Source organism: Leptonotus elevatus, chromosome 1, assembly GCF_054856555.1.
Source record: "Leptonotus elevatus isolate MCC_2025b chromosome 1, RoL_Lele_1.0, whole genome shotgun sequence".
NCBI lineage: Eukaryota > Metazoa > Chordata > Actinopteri > Syngnathiformes > Syngnathidae > Leptonotus > Leptonotus elevatus.
In genome coordinates this window covers 2,450,937-2,474,957 of record NC_141239.1, presented here as the reverse complement: position 1 = coordinate 2,474,957, position 24,021 = coordinate 2,450,937, and the positions used below count along the sequence as shown (strand labels likewise).

At 40.6% G+C, this 24,021-nt stretch overlaps 2 protein-coding genes, 1 long non-coding RNA gene and 1 pseudogene across 5 annotated transcripts; 3 read left to right on the top strand and 1 right to left on the bottom strand.

The window, feature by feature from the left end:
• On the top strand, positions 1-4,127 carry LOC147180317 (uncharacterized). Its single transcript, XM_086071173.1, has 3 exons — positions 1-1,757; positions 2,065-2,803; positions 3,053-4,127. Exons 2-3 carry the CDS (start codon positions 2,319-2,321, stop codon positions 3,396-3,398), a joined length of 831 nt encoding a protein of 276 aa, XP_085927299.1. The 5' UTR covers positions 1-1,757; positions 2,065-2,318; the 3' UTR covers positions 3,399-4,127.
• Positions 4,128-7,254: 3,127 nt separating this feature from the next.
• LOC147180316 (uncharacterized) lies at positions 7,255-13,116 on the top strand (annotated as a pseudogene). Its single transcript, XR_015094350.1, has 3 exons — positions 7,255-7,680; positions 8,849-9,040; positions 11,881-13,116. The product of XR_015094350.1 is annotated as an uncharacterized LOC147180316 (transcript).
• Positions 13,117-15,883: 2,767 nt separating this feature from the next.
• pmvk (phosphomevalonate kinase) lies at positions 15,884-18,494 on the bottom strand. Of its 2 annotated transcripts, none has more exons than XM_086071185.1 (5): positions 18,327-18,494; positions 17,221-17,284; positions 16,625-16,777; positions 16,431-16,560; positions 15,884-16,352 (listed from the first exon to the last, which is right to left on the bottom strand). In XM_086071185.1, exons 1-5 carry the CDS (start codon positions 18,437-18,439, stop codon positions 16,210-16,212), a joined length of 603 nt encoding a protein of 200 aa, XP_085927311.1. In that variant the 5' UTR covers positions 18,440-18,494; the 3' UTR covers positions 15,884-16,209. The 2 variants fall into 2 exon arrangements, with proteins under 2 accessions (XP_085927311.1, XP_085927318.1); XM_086071192.1 differs by having other exon boundaries at positions 17,221-17,279; positions 18,327-18,490.
• A 283-nt stretch (positions 18,495-18,777) lies between these two features.
• Positions 18,778-23,385, top strand: LOC147180314 (uncharacterized). Its single transcript, XR_015094358.1, has 3 exons — positions 18,778-18,921; positions 20,977-21,172; positions 22,596-23,385. It is a non-coding gene; the product is annotated as an uncharacterized LOC147180314 (long non-coding RNA).
• Positions 23,386-24,021: the final 636 nt, after the last annotated feature.

Sequence of the window (24,021 nt, the reverse complement as noted above, 5' to 3'; positions counted from 1 at the left end):
AGTGATCCATGTGTGGGGTTGAGTCGCCCAAATATATATATATTTTTTGATGGGCCAGTCCGAGTGTGCGGTGGGCCCAAATCAAGGTGCCGCTTCAGAAACAATAATACACAACATCAAGTCATGCTAGGCCATTTGGGGGCCCTAAGCAAAATAATGTCATGTGGCCCATATGTGCGCCATTTATTCACCGTATACTGTGTAACCCATACAGCCACATTTCATATATATTAGTCAGATGTTGTAGCACTGCAGAAAGTAATTTAAACTTCTCATCCCAACTGTTTGTTAGTACTTGTAGTATATGCTGCCAAACCTCATTTGAAAAAATGAAAAGATAGAATGTGTACTGTATTTGTTTTAAGCTTGTAATTGTGTTGAAACTCACAAAATAAGTTGTTTTAAAGTCAAGCAAACTATAATAAACAATTAGGGTTCTAAATGAACCTTTTTTTTTTAATCATCAACCAATGTGGCTGGTGACTAGGGGTGGGAACCTCTAGGCCCCTCACGATATGATACGATATGCGATACAAGGCTCACGATAAAGATGATCTCACGATATGACGATACTGCGATTATCGGTATCTTGGTCAGGTAATAAATCTGCGATAATCTACGAGAAAACTCCTCAAGACATAAATTGATGTTTTTTCAATGAGAAAATAGTTTCTTTTTTTATCATCACTGAAACAAAATATTAAAACTGGTGTCTTCTTCACAGTGAGTACTTTAGTGTATTTTGTTTTTAAACAAATACAAATGTCTCCTTAACAGAGACCACTTTCTGCGAACAAATGTGTGTCTTTCTTAATGCGTTTATTAATTCAAAGTACCATGAACATTGAATTTTGTGACTTCAGATTATGAGTAAGTAAATGAGGATTTTGGATTTCTTCAGTTTTTCTCCAAAGTGAGAGTAAAAGTAGACGTGGTGCCCCTACAGGCGACTGAGGGAATTATGACTTCCTCAAGTGGCGTTCAAATGATTAATTAGTCGCAAACGACGACTCAATTATCACCACACCAGGATAATCAGAATGTTAGTTCCGATTCCAATCGATTCTCAACAACACCACCAACAAGATATAAAATGGGGTTGCCAGATTGGGGGGCCCCTTGTAGCCAGGGGCCCTAAGCAGCTGCTTAAGCCGCGTTTCCACCGCAGCACGTTCGGGTAAGGGGAGGGCGGTAGAGACTTTCACAGGAAGCGTCCTCTCAGCCGTCCATTACAATCCATTTCGCGACGTCACGATTTTCGATCGGCACGTAAACGCAGTGCGGCGGTTTCTCCCGTGGCGTCACCCAAGCACTGCGGGACAAAAATGACGAAACTTTAGGTGGTTGCTGTTTTTCTCTGCTTTTTATTTCATGTACTTGGCGTGGATGGATGGTTTAAGCGAAAGGAGACGGCGTTTAGGATTAAAACATTTGAAAAGGCCGACTCGCAAGTCACGAGTTTCGATCGACGCGTAATGTCCTTGCGACGGTTTCTGTGACGTCGGCCAAGCACGGCGCCGCGAAAATCAGAACAACGAGGAAAGAGAAAAACTTGTGGCGGTTGCTGTTTATTGCAGCTTTTTTTTTTTTAATGTACTTGCCATGGATGGACGGTTTGAGTGAGAGGAGACGGCGTCTCGATGAAGAATTTGAAAAGACTAACAGTAGAGTGGAACGAAAATGGGCAAAGGATTATTAAGAGAATTGTTTTGGTGGAAGAGACTTAAGCCGAGAATGCATCACCGTTGCGCATAAAGGTAAGATCTTTTTTTTTATTCTAAATATTTTGTAGCCAATCAGCACGAAAGCTCAATAGGGAGTTTATCGGGCCGGCGGAGTACCTACCCTCGAGTAGGACCTCCGCTCGTCCCCGTAAATTCCTGTAAATGCGGCCCGTTTGGGAAGGCTCCTGCAGTGGAGACGCGCACATACGGGGCTGGCCCCGTAAATTTACCCCGAAGTTCCTGTGGTGGAAACGCGGCTTTAGTCTGTTTATAGGCTGACTCACGCTTGAGATTTAAGTTGACCAAACCAAATGTGTGTTTGTCTTCTTGTTTCCTGCAGACGTTGGTGAGAAATATCTTCGTCCTGAGCAACAGGAGGTGAAGTCTCCTCATGTGAAAAAGGAGGAGGAGGAAGAACATCCTTATTTTAAAGAAGAGAAAAAGCCCCTTCGTGTAAAAAAAGAGGTTGAGGATGATATCACCAAGTCACCACTGATCTTCGCCCCTTTAAAGAGTGAAGATGAAGCTCAGGGTGAGAGTGAGGACGAAAGAGAGGCGGCTGAGCTTCCAAACAGCAGCTCAACTCCTCAAAACATGATGACAGAAAGTGATGCAGACCACTGGGGACCACCACAAGCACAGATTGATGACATATGGTCCCATTCTGATGATGATGATGATGATGATGGTGGTGGTGATGATGAACACGCTGAAGGTGATAAGTCGTGTCACACTGACAACAAATGCTGGAAATGTTCTCAGTGTGGGAAAACATTGTGTTCGAAGCAAAATTTGAAGGTTCACTTGAGAAAACACACTGGGGAAAAACCTTTTGCCTGTACAGACTGTGGCAAAGGCTTCTCTCAGAAGTCATGTTTAACAAAACACACAAGAACACACACTGGAGAAAAACCTTTTTCCTGCTCAGACTGTGGAAAAAGCTTCTCTGAAAAATCACATTTAACAAAACACACAAGAACACACACTGGAGAGAAACCCTTTTCCTGCTCATACTGTGGCAAAAGCTTCTCTGAAAAATCTCATTTAACAAGACACACAAGAACACACACAGGAGAAAAATTTGCCTGCTCAGACTGTGGCAAGAGCTTCTCTGAAAAATCAAGCCTAACAACACATATAAGAACACACACTGGAGAAAAACTTTTTGCCTGCTCAGACTGTGGCAAAAGCTTCTCTGAAAAATCACATTTAACAAGACACACAAGAACACACACAGGAGAAAAACTTTTTGCCTGCTCAGACTGTGGCAAAAGTTTCTCTGAAAAATCAAGCTTGACAACACATATAAGAACACACACTGGAGAAACCCCTTTTTCTTGCTCAGTCTGTGGAAAAAGCTTCAATCAAAAGATAACTTTAGCAGTCCACAAAAGAAAACACACTGGAGAGAAACCTTTTTCCTGCTCAGACTGTGGCAAAAGTTTCTCAAATAAGTCAGCTTTAACAAGACACACAAGAACACACACTGGAGAAAAACCATTTACCTGCTCAGACTGTGGCAAAAGCTTCTCTAATAAGTCAGATTTAACAAGACACACAAGAACACATGCTGGGAAGAAACCATTTAGTTGCAGTGTTTGTGCTAAAAGATTCTCTAGTAAAAAGCTTGTTGAGACACACGAGTGTGCTGGTGAGCATAGCAGCGATCTTTGAAGCTTAAAAAAGGAAGGGAGTGAGTCTGGTGTGCTGTAAAAGTGTGAATGATTTTGAATAAAATAGAGAGGGAGGAAATAAGTATTTGATAAATAAGTATTGCTGATTTTGAAAGTTTTCATACTAAGAAAGTAATGAAGAGTCTCTGATTTTTATGGCAGCTTTGTTTTAACAGTGATAGACAGAATATCAGAAAAATGGAAAGACTGACGTGAAATAAAAAAATCTAAATTAATTTGCATTTTCTTGCGGGAGATCATTAACCAGATGCATATTTTAAGCGTTTACATCAATATTAAATCGATTTTCGATGCATTGTTACATGCTCCTCCCGTGTAGTCCTTTGCTGATCTCGAACCTTTCTCATGCATTGAGATCCCATGAGCTGATATCTTGCATGGAGCCCCCCAGAACCCAAAACTTAAAGGGGAAGTCAACCCAAAATGTTCTTAACAATATGTTGTATGTGCCTCCACTCGTCTAAAGACGGCATTCAGGTTAATATTGCGTTTATCTTGAACATTGCTCCAGTTCCAAGTGTCAGCGGCTACGACAATGACCTCTGATATCTCTTGCCGTGTACAGTGTTGTGAAAAAGTTTTTTCACCTCCTCTCAAATTCTCACTTTTATTGGACAGTTTGCCCACTTGAATGTTTAACTCATTCACTGCCATTGACGGCTATAGACGTAAAAAATTCATTTGAACTATTTCTTTTAGTTAAACATTTCCCCGCACTTTTGTTAACAAGAGTATGAAAACCTAGATTTTTTTTATTGTAGTAGAACAGATATAAAAATTGTGATTAATCATGAATCATGCGGTTAATTACGGTAAAAAATTGTAATCGCCTGACGCCCCTAATTTTTAATCTTTTTTTTTTAAAGATTATTAAAAAAATGTTTAAATAATTATTTGTTGTTGTTTTTTTTAAGAAAAGAGTATTAAAAATTCATCAGGCATCAGGCGATTACAATTTGTATTTGTGATTAACCGCATGACTTCCCTAGTTAACTCACGATTAATCACAAATTTTATATCTGCTCTAAATGTACCACAAAAAAAAAATCTAGGTTTTCATACTCTTGTTAACAAAAATGAAGAAAAAAAAGTTAAACTAATAGAAATAGTTCAAATGAATTTTTGATGTCTCAACGGCAGTGAACGAGTTAAAATCATCTAAAAAATAAAACATACAATGCAGATTGTTTGTTTTAGTGGAGATTTTATTTTTTTAAAGACAAAACACTATTCAAAGCTACCTGGCCCTTTCAAAAGTGTTCACGTTCATTATTCAAGTAAAAGTATAGATATTAGGGTTTCAGAAGACTTAAGAAGAATCAACTCCAGCTTTTTACTTAAAAATGTAAATGTAATGCTTTCAAAACTACCCAAAATATAAATATCAAATGCTTTTAAAGTTTTCTGTTAATGTGTTTAAAAGTTGTCAATGTGTGTTATTTTAGTAATATTGTAAGCTACTTTTTGTTTTCTCTGCTTTGCTTCCGAATGTCGTTAACGGTTGTGTTTGTTGACGTTTGTAGGTGTTGTGTATTTGCTTGTATTTGCACATTGAGTTGCCTTGTGTATGAAATAAATTTAAATTAAATTAAATTAAATTAAATTAAATTAAATTAAATTAAATTAAATTAAATTAAATTAAATTAAATTAAATTAAATGTAGAAAAAAGCCACCTTGCTTGGCCTTGCCATTTTCCCAAATCAGCGTGGAAAATACCTTCAGGGACACACAAAGCCATCTGAGATTCAAATTTGCTGTTGAACAGTGTCGTCACTGAAATGATTTGACGCAAATGTCCTACTCTTTGTATACAATATTAAAAGAGCGTAGACTGGCTGGCCAGGCTAACTCAACCCGAAATCAAACCACCACAGCTGCGTACTAGCTAACGTGCCATATGCTACTTTGGACATATTTAAATTTTCTATGTAAGAGTTTTTACATTATTAGCATGATGTACAATATTCCGATGACATAAGAACTAAATTGTATCCATACCTGGTTTTGATTCTTTCATTTTTCATGTAATAATGTACAAGTGCCTCTTGGCTGCTTGTAAGGACATTCATCTAATGTTAGATCAATGTTTTTTTCGCCACGGAGGAGGCGGGACTTCCGACTTCCGGGTTTCACACATCAGCGCTGTCTCCGGTTCCTGTTTGCCGCGGCCCTTGCTGCTTCTCACCGCTCCCTCAGGGGATGGGTCAAATGCGGAGAATTAATTTTGCCCCACTTAGGTTTTTTTCAGGGTTCCCGTGACCCGCGGGATTCCCGAAAAAAATGTCAGCGTCTAACACAAATGAACCGATATCTTGGTCAGAATGACCAATTCGTATCGGTTGGTCCAATCACCAATATATATATATATATATATATATATATATATATATAACACCTGCCATTCTAGAGTGGTTGTCTTAACCAAACGATCTGTCATGCTAAATTTGTTAAATGTAACCTTTTTTTGGGGGGTGGAGGGGGAATTTGACTAATCCGTTTTTAGAGTTGAGAGCTGAGACGCCCTGCAGGGGTGAGGGTGTGAGTGTTGTAACCGGAAATGGCGCTGATGTGTGAAACCCGGAAGTCCGCGGCATCTACCCCTTTACATCCAATTACTGTTCTTATGGCACTTTTGCCTCTGCAGGCAGATTGTTATAGTAGTCAAGTGACATTTCGTCACATTTTGTCCAACGTCCATGAGCGGAGAGCTTGTTGTTACTGAGTCCTTTTGACTTGTGACATAAGCTCAGAATTGTCCATCGTGTACTACCCCACCTTCCCTCCCTCAAAAAAGGATCTTCTCAAGGACATAATGATTAGTATGTCATATTAAAATCAGATGTTTTCTTGAAGGCTACCTGTTTCAACTGCATGTACAGTATGGCCATGTTCGAACTGATCCCGCTTTTATTCCTTGGCTTTTAGTTCAGCGTGAATTGTGTGGTCCTCTGCGTCTTTTTGGGTTTTTGTTATTTTATTATTATTTTTAATTATTTGAATGTATTTAATTCTTTATTTTACCTATTGTATTTTACTATTTTATTGACGACGTTGTTTTTTTTAATTTTTATAGTACTAGATTTTATGTGTATGATAGTATGTGGATCTCAATGTGCAGCACTTTGTAAACGCTTGTTTATAAAATATGCTATAGAAATAAAGTGGATTGGATTAGTTTTAAAAATGATCACAATAAGTAAACAAACAGTACAATGCAAATGCAAATACATTTGTACGTCTGAGCATTAACGGAGCGGAACATATGATGACCTTGCTCAATGGCGTGTCATCACTAACCTTTATTGGAAGGTAAGTGTTGCATTCAAACTTTGCTGCAGGAAAGTGTGAGGGCCACAGACGACAAAACTGGCCAAAATAATGTGTGTTACTTAGAGTACAAATATTGCATATATCAATAAAATAACTAATATCAGATACTGCATCGAACGTTTACTACTAGCGAATGCCAGTACATTATTAGCTATTACATATAGCAATAGATTAAACTCATAACATTTGGTGGTTAAATCTCATCCCTGATAATAAACTTTATTTGACCTCAAAATGCTTGTTCATCTTAATGGCAAATGTTTTAAACTGCACATTTACCAGAATAAACTGGAGCTCTTTTCAATAAGTCCAATTTAAACGGGCATTTAAACTTTACATATCGGGAATAAAACACTGAAAATGAGAATGACGAGACGCCCTAACAGTTTTACTTCAACTGCAGCAAAAATGGCGACATCTGTCGATTGATTTGATGACAGTGCTTGCTCTGAAGCCACAATTTCCAGCAGCCAATCATATCGCAGCGGGGGCGTGTCCTGCCTGACTTCCGACGCTCGTCTACTTTCGCTTTTTCACATAACCAGACATCCTCCGCTAAATCATTCTTCCCGATTTGGTGCTGAACTAAATGCAGCCTCCACTAAGGACGTCTATCACTACTTTGAAGGACTGCAACAGAATTGATTAAATATCAGCGTGTGGATAAACTCGTCTCGGTGCGCGTTGTTGTTTCTCGGCCTAGTTAGCTTAGCTTAGCTTAGCTAACCTAGCCGCTAGCAAAGAGAAGCACGTAACACGCGGCCAAGAAGAGATCAAGTGTGACTTTGTTGGCATTATTGTGCTAAAATGTTTGCAAGAACGGCACCAAAGTACGAGGAGGAATTATTTGGAGTAAAAGAAGAGAACGAGCAACATCTTGAAATGCTGGACGATGTTTGCGAGGAGCCTCGAGTTGTGCTACACACAGCAGGTTTGTACACTTCTTACTCTCCCTTGCTTAGCACTGGGACTACTATATAGCGTTAAAAATATCAAAATGCAGTCCTTATTACTGTACACAGTAAAATAATTTTAGCCATTATGTTATTGTAACTTAAGTGCATACTACGTTTTTCATACATCAACATGTTTTCAATTGCTAACGTATGTTCAAAGGTAAATAACTTAACGGTGAGTTTTGTGAACAAATAAAAATCTGAATACGTTGAACTTGACTCTATATGCTAAGTAGAAGCTGGATCTTGTAGCCCCAAAGCCATGTAAATGCACCACACATATCGTGCCCGAAAATTACATTTGTTATATATAGAATATTATATATCAATCAATCAAAACTTTATTTATAACACACACAATATAATATATGAATGCATAAACGGCTGGCTTCAAATCAGGAGAGGAGACATCACTCGGGGAGCCATCTGCACCGAGAGCAGCATACCACTCACAACCACTAGGGCGGAGGTATGGATGGAATGCCCAACCTTCACCCTGGCCACGTGGGACAGTATTAATTTGGACAGTTTAAATACTTGTGTATGTCTTTTTGGATGATGATTTTAAATTATGTAATGGATATATATATATGTTTTTATTTCCATTTATATTTATTTTTTGTAATTAATTGTTGAAATATATATTTTTTATCTGTTCTTATTTTTGCTTTTATGCATTTATTTATTTGTGTATTCATTTATTTAATTATTTTAATTTTGGCAGTTTTGGTCCTCCATACAAAAGAAGTGTGAACGGGATTGTGCGCCTTTAGGAGATGCAATATACCCAACTGGCGACCAATCGCAGTGGCATCCCTCATTTGCATGAAAATGAAGGCGTCCGTAGCGCAGGCTTGACATTGCGGAAGCAAATTGACTCACTGGTCTTGGAGAGATGAGATTAAAAGCCGATTCAGCTCGGAGGGTGTCCATAGATCTAATCACTCCACGTGCGGGGTTGATTTGACAACCATCCTTTTTTTTTCTTTTACCCAATGGCCCGATCCGAGTTTGGTTTTTGACGCACCGTGTGCGATAGGCCCAAGTCAAGGTGCCGCTGCAGAAACAATAATACACATCAACGCACGCTTGAATTTTGACTTGACCAAACCAAATGTGTGTTTGTCTTCTTGTGTCCTGCAGACGTCGATGAGAAATATCTTCGTCCTGACGAACAGGAGCTGAAGTTTCCTCATGTTGAAAAGGAGGAGGAAGAACATCCTTACATCAAAGAGGAGGAAAAGCCCCTTTGTGTCAAAAAGGAGGAGGTTGAAGATGATGTCACCAAGTCCCCACTGACCTTTGCCCCTTTAAAGAGTGAAGGTGAAGACAAGGGTGAGTGCGTGGGGGGCGACACGACGCGCATGTGTGAATAGACGTGTGCTCCTCCGGCAATCTGAGTTTTATATGCTTAAAACACATTAAATGTGAAGGCATTTAATGCTTAACATTGATTAGGAGTTTGGCTGCTGACCATGACTGGAAATGGCCCCGAAGAAACCGTGTCCAACTAAAAAAAAACCACGGAAGATGCCGATGAAGGGCGCGCTATGCTAACCGGGCTAACTGTCGGGCCCTCAGCCGATACCGCGGCCGTGCTCGCTGCTATTGGGAAAATAAGCCGGAAAAATGGACGAGAGATTTAATGCTTTGCTGTCGGCTCTGGAGGAAAACACGAAGGGCGTTTGTCAGCGGTGGAAGAAGCAACCGGTGATCATGACTGCAGCTTGGCTAAACTGGTGCAACGGACTGCGCGGCTGGAAGAAGCTAACAAGGCCTTGCAGGAAAAAGTCACCGACTTGGAGGCCCGTTTCAGACGACGGAACATTCAATTTGTGAATCTGCCAGAAAATACCGAATCTGGGAATTGTTAAGTTATTAACATTGTTTTTCAGTTTCAATTTATATTTTAGCCGTTTTGGATTTAGTTAACTCAGTATGGCTCAATGAATAGCATTCTTATGTGTCTCACACTCCTGAGAAAATAAGGGAGTGTGTGTCTGGTGCCTGTCTCTTCCGAAAGAGACAGGCTGATGTATGATTGTTTTTCTCTAATCTGATTTATAGCTATGGGAACTTGCTGAACTTGCTGATGGGAGGAGAAGGGGGATTCTCTTGTTTATACTGAGTTGTGGCCGGGTGTGTTGTGGGCTGATGGGAGGAGACGTCTAGTCTCCCACTTTTCTGAATAAGTATTGATGCCCCACGGGGGACGAGACAGACAACCTGATAGAACACGGCTTCAGTGTCATCAGCTTTTTGTCCTCAGAAGCTTCTGATAATTATTTACCTTTGCAAAGGGACTTCTTCACCAGAATCTCACCATTCAGTTAATTGAACACGCAAAGAGTACAATACTTAATATTGTCTACTCTAACAGAATCCAGTGGACTTTGTGCCAAAGTTGATGCCCTCACTTTTTGGTCATAAGCACTTTCCGAAGCCTGTTGAAATGGATCGGACTCACAGGATAGGTAGCCAGCAAGCTAAGTCTGCTAACAAGCCTTGTTTTTTTGATAGCGAGGATGCACAGATACCGTGTCAAGGACCTCATTTTGCGGTTGGCAATGGAACACCTTCCTGTAACCCATTAAAGCCGGGAGAGCGGATATGTCTTTTTATTTTGTTTTGACCAATTCTTGGTCTATTAGCCGATTAAATGCATTGGAATACACACGAGAGGGTGACGTGTGCCTCTTAGCATGTCCTGGAATTTTATTTGAGCGTTTATGGTTGATGCAGATTTGCGGGAATTGTGAAATAAGTGACGCGATTGAAGACGGCGTGGGAGGAATTCGAATCCGTGTCACGAGTTGACGGTGACTTATTGTTAAGAAATATGTTTGTATAAAATGAGGATGTTGAAAATGTTGACGGCTTTGTAACTGAATGGACGACAAATAATTACCACTTGATCTACCGATGTTATTACAACTGCGCTCCAGTGTGGAAGGTAAATATATTTGGAGTTATATACCCGGAGATGTGACATTTGTTTGTTGATTTTTTTAAACATTTTTAATAATTTTATAATTTGTGTGAACGCCACAGGTGTAAGCTCTGAAATTTTTGGGGAATTATGTTTCTAAACTTCAGGTTTTCGGGAGTGACTCAAAAGTCAACCTTAGGTTTTAGAGGCATGTTTTGCCAGGCGCTTTAGGCCTTAATGGGTTAATGTACAAGGGACACCAAATTCACATTTTCCCGGATTTCCCTGTTGAGATCGTGAGACGTCGTCAACTTTTCGAGGACACAAGGAAGAAATTGAAGGCTGCGGGTCATGGGATGTTTTTTTATCTACCCTGCTCGTCTTCGGGGTTACCGATGGCAACGTGACAACTACGTTCAACACACCGGAGGAGGCGAAGATCTTCAAGGAAGATTGAAGAGAACTTTGGCGCTGGACACTGATGATCTCATGCCATCCACATTTTGTGCTTGGACACTTTGCATTTCTCTGGTCATATTGAAGGATCATTTCAGGTAACATTTTGTAAGGATTACATTTTTGAATTAGACAAAACACGTCCTGTTTTTGAGTATAGTTGGATGTATCCTCCTTACTGATTTCAAAGCCACATTGGTGCCTTATATTTTTCATGGTAAATATACGTTAGGTGTTTTTTTGTTTTTTGTTTTCCCCGTTCCGAGTACACTTTTAGAAGTAGTTAATTCCGTTTTAACAGAGCTGAGCTTCATCCCAACTGCTTCACACTCGGCTGCGAACCGCTCCAGTGAGAGTTGGAGATCACAGTTTGATGAAGCCAACAGCACCACATCATCTGCAAAAAGCAGAAATGCAATGCGGAGGCCACCATGTTACTCTGACAACAACTGTTTGGAATGTTCTCAGTGTGGGAAAACATTGGGCTCAAAATGGAGTTTGAAAGCGCATACAACACATTGGGAAAAAAACCTTTTCCTGCTCAGATTGTGGCAAAAAAATGTTCTCAAAAGTTAACATTAGCAATGAACAAAAGAACACACACTGGTGAAAAACCTTTAGTCCATAGATCAGAGTGCTCCATGTGTGGTGTTGTCGGCAAACCTGTTCTTTTTTTTTTTTTTGATGGGCCAAGTCAAGGTGCAGCTGTAGAAACAATAATACACAACATCAAGTCAGGAGATGTATGTTGACCAAACCAAATGTGTGTTTGTCTTCTTGTGTCCTGCAGACGTCTGTGAGAAATATCTTCGTCCTGAGGAACAGGTGGTGAAGTCTCCTCATGTGAAACAGGAGGAAGAACATCCTTACATCAAAGAGGAGGAAAAGCCCTTTTTCATCAAAGAGGAGGAGTTTGAGGATGTCGTCACCAAGTCACCACTGATCTTGGCCCCTTTAAAAAGTAAAGATGAAGTCAAGGGTGAGAGCGAGGAGGACAGAGGGGCGGAGCCTCCAAGCAGCAGCTCAACTCCTCAAAACATGACAGAAAGTGATGCAGACCAATGGGAACCATCACCAGCACGAAGTGATGACATAAGGTCCCGTTCTTCTCGTGATGATGATAATCTAGATGGTAATGATGAACACGCTGAGGGTGATAGCTCGTGTCACACCGACAACAAATGCTGGGAATGTTCTCAGTGTGGGAAAACATTCAGTTCAAAAGGGAATTTGAAAGTTCACTTTAGAAAACACACTGGGGAGAAACCTTTTTCCTGTACAAACTGTGGCAAAAGCTTCTCTCACAAGTTCTCTTTAACATCACATGAAAGAACACACACTGGAGAGAAACCTTTTTCCTGCTCAGACTGTGGGAAAAGCTTCTCTCAGAAGTCAGATTTAACAAGCCACAAAAGAACACACACTGGAGAAAAGCCGTTTTCCTGCTCAGATTGTGGCAAAAGCTTTTTTCAAAAGTCACATTTAGCAATGCACAAAATAACACACACTGGAGAGAAACCTTTTGCCTGCTCAGAATGTGGCAAAAGCTTTTCTCAGAATTCACGTTTAAAAAAACATACAAGAACGCACACTGGCGAGAAACCTTTTTCTTGCTCAGACTGTGGGAAAAGCTTCTCTCAGAAGTCAAATTTAACAACACATACAAGAACACACACTGGGGAGAAACCTTTTTCTTGCTCAGATTGTGGAAAAAGCTTTTCTCGGAAGTTAGATTTAACAATCCACATGAGAACACATACTGGAGAGAAACCGTATTCCTGCTTAGATTGTGGCAAAAGCTTCTTGAACAAGTCATATTTCGCAATACACAAAAGAACACACACTGGAAAGAAACCTTTTTCATGCTCAGATTGTGGTAAAACCTTCTTGAACAAGTCAGGTTTAGGAACACATAAAATAATACACACTGGAGAGAAACCTTTTCCCTGTACAGACTGCGGCAAAAGCTACTCTCAGAAATCACGATTAGCAACACATACAAGAATACACCGTGGCGAGAAACGTTTTTCTTGCTCAGATTGTGGAAAAAGCTTCTCGTGGAAGTCAGATTTAAAAATCCACATGAGAACACACACTGGAGAGAAACCGTATTCCTGCCCAGACTGTGGAAAACGCTTCTCTCAGAAGTCACGCGCAACAATCCACATGAGGACCCACTCTGGAGAAAAACGTTTTGCCTGCTCAGACTGTGGCAAAAGCTTCTCTGAAAAATCAACTTTAACAAGGCACACAATAACTCATACTGGAGAGAAACCTTTTTCTTGCTCTGATTGTCGGAAAAGCTTCTCTCGGAAGTCACATTTAACAGTGCATGCAAGAACACACACTGGAGAAAAACCGTATTCCTGCCCAGACTGTGGCAAAAGCTTCTCGAATAAGTCAGATTTAACAAAACACAAAAGAACACACATTGTAGAGAAACCTTTTTCCTGCTCAAACTGTGGCAAAAGCTTCTCGAATAAGTCAGATTTAACAAGACACACAAGAACACACACGGGAGAGAAACCGTATTCCTGCCCAGACTGTGGGAAAATGTTCTCTAATAAGGCAGATTTAACAAGACACACAAGAACACATGCTGGGAAGAAACCATTCAGTTGCACTGTTTGTGCTAAAAAATTCTCTAGTAAAAAGCTTGCTGACAGACACAAGTGTGCTGGTGAGAATAGCGATCTTTTGGGCTTAAAAATGAAGGGAGTGAGTCTGGTGTGCTGTAAAAGTGTAAATGATTTTGAATAAAATAGAGACAGAGGAAATAAGTGATCTCGCTTATTTAGAAAATGTTGAGACTTTCAGTCTCAACATTTTATGGCATCTTTATTTTAGCAGTGATAGACAGAATATCAGAAAAAAATGGAAAGAATGACATGGGAAAAAAAATAATTTGCATTTTGTTGAGGGAGATCATTAACCAGCTCCTCTTGTGTAGTCCTTCGCTGACCTCGATCTTTTTCATATTCATTGAGACCCCACGAGGTGATATCTTGCATGGAGCCCCCCAGAACCCAAAATTGAACAGCAAAAAAACTTATTCTCAATGACATAATGATTAGTATGTGATATTAAAATCTGATGTTTTCTTGAAGTCTACCTGTTTCAACGGCCACGTTCGAACTGCTCCCACAGTGGAGTGTTTTAAGTTTCGGCTTAAGACCCACTTTTTTTCCTTGGCTTTTAGTTCAGTGTGAATTGTGTGCTCTGTGGTCTTTGTGTGTGTTTTTTAAAAAATATTTTGCAATTACATTTGTACTTTTGAGCACTAACAGAAGTGTGCTCAAGTCGAACTTCAATGGCGTGTCATCATTAAACTTTATTGGAAGATAAATGTTGCATTCAAACTTTGCTGCAGGAAATTGTGAAATCCAAAGATGACAAAACTGGCCAAAAGTACAAATATTGCATATATCAATCATATATACGGAATCAAACGTTTTCTACTAGCTAATGCCAGTACTTTACTAGCTATGTTACATATAGCAGACGTAAGTCAAATAATAAAAGCACATTCATCCGCGTCATCTTCCCAAAAATTAAATTAAACATTTTAAACGCTCGTTTTCTCTCTTGAAAAAGCCTCATGCAATAAATCATATTAAATGACAACTAATGTGGACAATCACTGCACGCACATCATCGCGCCGGGCAACAAACGCGCCTACAATAACTTCACCCGCCCGTCGGCACAAATGTCATTGCGGTAGAAAAAGCTACATAAAACTATTCGTGCGAGTATTGGGACGCGGCCAATTACGTCATAACCGGAAACGGAAACAAAGTTGATGGGGGAAAAACTGGAAGTCGGAAGTCCCTTCTCCGTGGCATATAGTCCTTTGAGAACACGTGGACAAAACACTGGAGTTTTCATCAAAACAAAGGGAAACTCGTCAAGAGAGTGGAAGAATTGGCGGCGTTTGAGAGATAAAATGGACTAAAATCAGTAAGTCGGTATTCACGGCACATCATTAAATTGTGGATTATGTTTTATTTGACCCAAATCAAATCATTGTAACATGTTACTAATTAACTCAAAACTGGAGTAGCGTTATGTGAATAATGGAAACACAGCATATGATTACTTGCTGACGCTGCCAAGGGAAACTCTTGTTTAGACATCTGCATTGATAACATGCTGTTCCGCAATGTAAACTTTGCCTGGCTCTAATTCTGTTTGGACATTTGATGTAACACGCAAGGCTGTTGTGGATGAAGGTTGTATTGTGACTGCAAATAATGAGATTTTTTTTTTCATTTTATTGAGCGAAGAAATGACATAATTCTGGGATTGATGGAGAACGATATCAAAATGTATATGAATGATGCGTTTATTAAGACGGCAAGTGCCCCCCCCCCCCCCCCCCCAGCCCAAGCAGACTCTTGCTCCGCCCCTCACTAATATTTGAAAACGGTGCTCTGCCTGGAGGATGGGGGAGAGGGTTGGGCGGGGTCTGGCTGTGATTGACAGCAGCAGTAAATCATTTCGGTACAACAAGCTATGTTCAATAAACCAACCAAATCATATGCTAATTAACCGTAACCCTGGAAATTGATATCAAGATGTTTGGAAACGCTCCAATTCCAACTTGCTAACGAGGCGTGTACGAGATTGAGCCGGTGGGACATCAGTTTCAAGGGAGGGGCGGGACAAACAGCCAAATGGTGTCGATCCCAAAGTTTAACCTGAAGATGGCGCCACAAACACGCCTTTTGCCCCAAATTCAAACTTTAAACAAACATGCAAAATAAAATGTCTAAAAAATGAGCAGAACATGTACAACCATTTATAAAATTTATTAGTAATTAAAAAAAATGATATGCTGTTGAGTAGCTTTCATTTTCAAATGGAATTAAGTCTTAAATGTAATTTTCCTTAAAGGTAGGAACCCTGGAAAATATTTATATATTATTATTTTTACTCTCCCAAATTCACCACTACGACTCAAAAAATATATATATATATATATATTTTTGGAAAATAGACAGAGGTGGATCTCGGATGAACAAAGTGCAAACATTTGGAAGCGTTCCAATTGGCGGGTAACAATGCGGCCCCCTTCGCCGCCCAGGCTTCCTTGAATGCGGCTTGGCTGGCCTCGCACGATCAGCGACGGGCAGCTTCGGCCGCCAGCGCTACGATTGGCCGCAACTGCTCATCTAACGAGGGGGCGTCGGCTTCGTTCGTGATGGTCCAATGGAAGTCCACCCCGGTGTCCAAGCCGCACTCAGACTCTGCGTCGTCCACGCCTGATGCGCGCACACAAAAATGGAGGTCAAAGGTCAGCGGGCAGCCAGGGCACGAAACGGGCAAGTGGCCGCTCGTACCCGGGGTGAAGATCCAGCCCCTCTGCTTGCGTGTTTCTTCTCCACTTTCCACGCGGATGCAGCGAGTCTGCCGAGGAAATTCGGCCCAAAACCAGCGAAGGTCCGACATCCGCCGCGCGTCGCTCACCACCTGAGCCGTCACAGAGCACAGAGACGGTTGCTATGGCTACACCGGAGCAGATAAGTGAACGTACCCAAACGGGTTGGCGCGTCCCTCTGGTGGCCAGGCGGCAGAAGAATCCGGGATCTCGCCGTCTCCGAGCTTGGCCCCAGCTGATCATGTCGGCCCGGTAGATCTCCTTGTAAGCGCCGGAACCCGCCAGCTGCTCCGCGTCCAGGCCGTGTTCCTGCACAGCGCAATTGACGACAACACAAGCGCGCGATGGGCTTGGGGAGGCGGAGGCTGAGCGGTCCCACCATGTCGGAGGGGAACGCTGAAGCTCGGGCGCGAGCGTGCTTCTTAACTCATTCACTGCCATTGACGGCTATAGACGTCAAAAATTCATTTGAACTATTTCTATTAGTTTCACATTTTTTCCCACTTTTGTTAACAAGAGTATGAAAACCTAGAAAATGTATTGTACATATAGAACAGATATAAAATTTGTGATTAATCTTGAGTTTAAATAATTAAGTAATCACACAAAAAAGAAAATACAAAAAATTTGGGGCGTCAGACGATTAAATTTTTTTATTGTAATTAATCGCATGACTTCAATAGTTAACTAATATTTATTACTTAATATGATTCACTTATAGCCTATGCTTAGCGTAGAGTGACGTCACTGACCTGAGCGTAGGCTTGTTTGAGGGGCGCAGAAAGACGAACGACGCCGCAGACGTCTTCTCCTAAACTGCGGCACAACAACACATGATCGATGAGCGTCTCGATGGGTAATCGATAGAAGGAACGGGCCGTTTCTCAATATGCATTCTTGTCCGTACTTACGTCCTTGCGATGTCTTGAAGCGTCATCAGTCAGGACCCAAGTACTGTTCCAATTGCAAGTACGTCGTCGTTTTTCTGTGACCTACCGTTCCCTTGACAGTTATTGTTGATTTGTATGGAAAAAATTGATTGCTGATTGCAAGTTTGTATGTCTTACTGCTTCATTAAAAAAAAGAAGAAGTACACAAAAAGCCCTAAGGGTCGCGCAAAGAACGGACGGAATACCCGGATGCTATTCTTACTGCGAGCTTCCTGGTTCTGACGCATTGCCGTAACTGTGTGCCACGTGACTCGATGTTATATAATATAATATATTAAGAAGTATCATTTGAAATTATACATGGGATTATATTGGGGGGGAGGGGAGGGTCTGGAAATATACCAAAAGGTGATGCTCCTCCGCTGCCATTCGTTCCTTGAGTACGAAATGCATCTGGGGATATTTTCCCAGCCAAGCCTTCACCAAGCAACAACTGATGCATCCTTGGTTTAAGCTACCTCAAAAGAACGACATCCGGGAACTCCGTGTGGTCTTGGTTTAGGCATCCTTTCGATTGGAACAGTACTTGGGCCGCCACTGATGACGTCTCACAAAATCACAAAGACGTAAGGGTTTTAACCAAAATAGTAATATAAATTCATTGAAAGCTAGTCACATGATAAAACTGCAATGAATTATGGAAATACGCCAGCGAGATATGCGTGCGTAGAAGTACGTTCTTGAGACCGGGTTTACCTAGACCCGACTCGATGCGTCACAAGAACGCACTCTGTGTTCTTAATATTAAGAAATGGCATCGGTGAACCTTTTTTTATCACTTAAACACACATACAAACAAACATACAAACATGTTCGCCCAGGCGGGGAAGCGAACCCACGCCAACCTGCATCACAGTCAGGTGACGGTGCCACTCCGCCACCTGGAGCGCCGCCACAGTAAACTTTACCGATCGAGGAGGACATCGGTGACGTAATCTTTTCCCGACTTCCGTTTGCCGCTGAAAACCAAAATGAGTTTTGGTTCCGAATGGGAACTTTCCATAACAGTAGAGGAGTCCATCGCAGCAGATGAACGTTGAGGTCGATGGCCGAGCAGATTTTGCTTCACGTCCGACTTCCGGGAAGGTGACTGAACTGACCAGAAGCACTTCAAAACAAGAGCTTGACGTGCCGTGACGGCCTGCACATGAACATTGCGTATGAGTTGATCACGCAACGAAGCGGCGACAAATGCAGCATGGCAGCTTTCTTTGTCAACTTGACTTTCTTTCCTCCACTACTCCATGATTTGCTCATTATGACTTTTTCTTCTTCTTTCGTTTACGCTTTATTTTGAAAACGTGCGCACCGCTTACGTTCTTTGTCCGGGTCAAAGTTGAGCTCTGAGCTTTCGTCACTGGCCGCCATATTAGCACTCGCAAGACACGTTACAGTTTCGAGATTGGAGAACATTTAACACAAAATTGGCTGCAAAATGCCTGCATGTGTAGCGGTAAATTGCAAAAATCGCCAATTCAAAGGCTGTGGACGAACATTTCACCAGTAAGTATGATTGAAATGGAAATAAATTGAAAGATGTAAGAATTCCAGTTTAGGAGAGTGGAGTGGATTTATATAGAATATTAGATAGCTTTTTTTGCCATTATTGTGTGCGCCCAAATATTGCATTTTGTGTTGGACGAATAGTGGTTCATTTTCTAAAGTTGTTGACAAGTTCATTATTGCCTGCTTTGTGACTCTAGTTCAGGGGTGGCCAAGTTCTGGTCCTCGAGAGCCCCTAGCCAGCCTGTTTTCCATGTTTCTCTCCACTAACACACCTGATTCATGATCAGGATTGTCATCATGCTTCTGCAAATTATCTATTAGATAATCTAGTTAGAATAAATGTTTCCTGGATTGGCTGTCAACCAGTTGATTGGGATAGGCTCCAGCACGCTCGCGACCCCTGTGAGGAATAAGTGGTTCGGAAAACGGATGGATGGATAAATACTGTTTGTATAGATAAATTAAATCAAGAGGTGAAATAAACCTTGAAGATTATTATTTTTTCAACAATGTTGATTGTGTTTATACCAAGACTGTTTAAACAGAGTTTGTGGAGACCTCTATCATTATTTATGAATTTGAGTCGGTCCAACTAGGGCACGGGTGTCAAACTCAGATTAGCTTAGGGGCCGTATGGAGGAAAATATATTACTAAGTGGTAAAAAAATGGTATATAATTTAAGAACAATTGCCGTCACTTATACGCAGATTTTCGTTATTTGTGGGCCAGTCCTAAATTAAAATAACACAAATGCAAATAGAACGCGGCAACACTTTGCCTGTTTGAGTTCCGGATGTGTTCAATCTACCTGTTTTGCATATATATTGTTCTCAGAATGAATTGTGGGACGCAGTTAATGAAGTTATAAGGATGTTAATCCTCGTCGTATGTCTTTGCGCTCCCGGTAATTGAATTTGTGTCATATTTAACACGTTTATGTCGGTCAATGATTTAAAAAATAATCATTTGTAAACAAACCGTGGCTTCAGGTTGTGTGTAAAATAATGACATCCAGCACAATTCTGTGTGCAAGTTGCATTGCTCAGTTGAGGACTGCTTGTGAAATTACAAATTTGTATGTTTTGATTGTGGCCGGCTGATACTTTCCAAAATCGTCTGGCGGGCCGGATAAAACCCCTTTGCGGGCCTGATCCGGCCCGCGGGCCGTATGTTTGACACCCCTGAACTAGGGGGTGGGTCGGCCTCGCCTCAGCTGTAAATGTAAATTACCTCTGTAAAAAATTGCAAATCTATCGACAACCGGCCCCCGGACAACAGGTCTTGTTTTTATTTTTATCTTCATGAGTAAAGTGCTCCTTATATGTACATTGTTTCCTACAGTTTAAGGTCAATTCACAGTTTGTGTATACTGCAGAATATACCACTAGAAGTGATTTTGAGGTAGAAGTATAAGTACCACTTCGCTCTGTGATTTATTTGAGAGTTTATGAACCGTTTTCATTTCATAAGATCAAAATTGAACTATAACTTTGCATTCTGTATATACCCTCTAAAAAGACAATTGTTGAACCAATTTAAGAATACAAATTGAATTGTTGACCAATTTAACACGCGATTTAATGAAGTTAATCCAAAGTGAATGCATTAAGTTTATTGAACTCATCGTTAATTAAACTTAATATATTTGCGAGAAACGGAATTTCGATTGCTTTGTATGTCTCGTGCATGTAAAGAAATTGACAATAAAGTTTGACTTTAACTTTGGATCAACTTCAATCGTGTTACCAATTGAAGCAATTCGTTTCAATAAGTCAACAATTCAATCTGTAATCTTAAAACGGTTCAACAATTCTCTTTTTAGAGTGTATGTCAATGTTAAATATTTTTCGTTCATTGGATATAAAATACTTTTTTTTTTATTATTATTATTATTATTATTTTATTTTTTTATATATATAAATATAATATATATATATATAATATATATAATATAATATAAAATACATTTTTAATACTTGTTTGTTGAACCCATGAATAAATGTGTTGTCATCATTTTTCCTTTTTTTTTTTTTGACTTTGCACCTGCGCAGATTCCCGTTAAGTCGTCCACAGAAACTTACATTATGGATGGTCAACATGAGGCGAGATAAGTGGACACCAACTCGTAGGTCAGTTCTTTGCAGTGACCACTTTGATGCAAAAAGCTTCGACCGAACTGGCCAAACAACGCGTCTCAGGGAAGATGCCGTTCCCACCATTTTCCAGTTTCCCAAGCATTTGCAAAAGGTAAGCATTGCACTCATCTCGCTCGTTGAGAACTCCATCTTTAGCTTTTAATGAGTTTTGAAATGATCATCTGGTTAAATTTCGTAACAGAAATACAAAACGGGTCATTTTGTTTAAAAATCGGAATAAGTCAAGAATAGATTTTCATGACAATTGCAGGATATGTCTGCCATGTGGAAGCAAATAATTGAGATAATATTCGGATTGTGAGGTGAAAGGTCATTGAACAGGTTAAATTGGTTCAGGCATGAAAATCCATCACCTTTTGGCGAAAAATTCGCTGTGTTGAATCCAAAATAGGTCACCTACGCGAATCGTGCATATCCGATGAGAATTTTTTTTTGTGGGGGGGGGGGGGGGGTAACCAGCACAACCAGCGTACTGACACTCGCACTAGATTTCATTTCCGCTACTAAAATGCATTTCCGGCTTTGGCATTTGGGTTAGCGCGGGCCACATGCGGACATAGCAGATGTTCCGTCCTCACCCACCCATTTGAATCATGTTTTAAGGTGTGTGGCTTTACCATCGCTACAATATTAATACTTGTACCATATTTATCATTTCATGGGTAACGATAAAACTGCAAAATCGTGTGGCACGAGCAAACATTACGTACCGCGTTGGACACAGTCTACATTGAGTTTGCTCCCGAGTCCCAATTATTCTCTTCATTGTCCTTCATGTCATTTTTTTTAGCAAGATTTCGCTCCAAGTTGGGATCGAATTTATTGCGCATGCACGTTCTTGAAAAACAACTGCACAAGGAACCAAAATAACACTTAATACATTTATTTATCGTCTGTTATTGTATCATTGCTTAATTTTGTTCTTTATGTTGTTCATTGTAAAGAACTTTGCTTCTCCCTTTATTTGTAATATTAATTTATGGTATTATTAATGTTCATTCATTCATAATGTTAATCTTCATTAATGTTATATGTTGATTGTTTTTTTAAATTCCATCCTCTTTAAATTCATTATGTTTTACTATTCGTCAGAAAACCTGACATAAAGTAAAACATCATGAATCTGACTTATTTTATTTTATTTAATGAAAAATGACTGTTAAAGTCAATGTTTAAAAAAAAAAAAAAAATTTTTTTTATTGTTAAATAAATGAACATTAATTACCACAAAAAAACAGAAGAAAAGTACCGAAAATTGGTATTGTTCAGTACTGGTATCAAGCACCGACAACTGGAACCAAACCAGTCCAAATGCAAAAGGTATCCATCCCTACCTGAATGCAGCACATGCTGCTTTTTCAACATTTATCCACGGTCCGATAAATGTAGCAAACAGTTTTTCTTGACGCCATCAAATCTTGAACATTAAAACTACTCCCACTCAAACCCCCCACACCCCCCCCCCCCCCCACCATACATAACCATACACTTCCACTCCTTTCTTTGCTGTCTAGAAAACAAAACCCTCCAAAAAAGCACCAAAGGAACAGAAGTTTGCACAACCAACATTAGATAAACATGATGAGGAGGCAGCAAAGAGCGACGCAGCCACCCAAAATACGCCCAAGCCATCCGTCATCCTCGATGAGCACTGCTATGCTACACCGGACAGCCCAGGAACAGTCAAAAGGAAACTTGACGTCGCTTTCGGACAAATCCAGAACTTGCAGAAAAAAGTCAAAATGTTGCAGCAACAGTCGCGCAGGTTGAGAAGAAAAGTAACAGATCTACAGCAAGTTGTCACCACTTTGAAAGAAGAGAAGCTCATATCTGCCAATGGCAAGGCCGATGTGTCGCCGAAGACAAAAAAGGGGCTCGTCAAAGCAGATCGCATTACACACAATAGTCAAAATATACAAGGACCGCAGAGTAGTACTGAATAACTTTTGGACTTCTTCATATTCTCTTTTGAACATGTCAATGATGATCATTTATACGGTCTATCTCATAGGTGTCAAACTCCGGTCCTGGAGGGCTCTCGGATTCCTGCAGGTTTTGGATGTTTCCCTTCTCCAACACAGCTGATATATGATTAGCTCATCAGCAAGCTCTGCATAAGCCTGATAACGATCCTGCTGATTGGAATCAGCTTGCGTTGGAAGAGTGAAAACCTCCAAAACCTGCAGGACTCCGGCCCCCGAGGACCGGAGTTTGACACCTATACTCTATCTCATTTTCATTCGTTTTTTCGTTTATTTTCGGTTATTTAGCTACATGTTCAATAAACAAACAATATTTACTTTTCACAGACTCGTGAGTCTTCTGTTATTGACTTGCATTTTTTTCCCCCCTCTGCTTCTGTGTCATCGTTGATGCTGTTCCGACTCATTCGACATAATAAACAAACGCAAGACGTGTTTTTTGTCTGCTCGTATCTTTCCGCAAGTCCATACAACTGTGGACGCACATAGACACGGGTAAGATAAGACTACTCAATGGTGGTGCGGTGGTCGCCAGTGGTCTGCATCACCTTCCGTCGTCGCGCGTTGAGGAGTTGAGCTGCTGCATGGAAGCTCCGCCCCTCTGTCCTCCTCACTCTCACCCTTGACTTCATCTTCACTCTTTAAAGGGGCGGAGGTCAGTGGTGACTTGGTGACATCATATTCAACCTCCTCCTCTTTGACAAAAAGGGGCTTTTCCTCCTCTTTGATGTAAGGATGTTTTTCCTCCTCCTTTTTATCATGAGGATGATGATATGAAGATATTTCTCACCGACGTCTGCAAGACACAAGAAGGCAAACACATTTGGTTTGGTCAAGTCAAATTTCAAGCGTGAGTTGATATGTATTTGTTGTGGATATAAAAAGAAGGAGCTGGTTCTTTCAGGGGCTCACTGGAAACACGACGGTGTGCCGGTCAGAGCACAGGCAGGAAGAGACT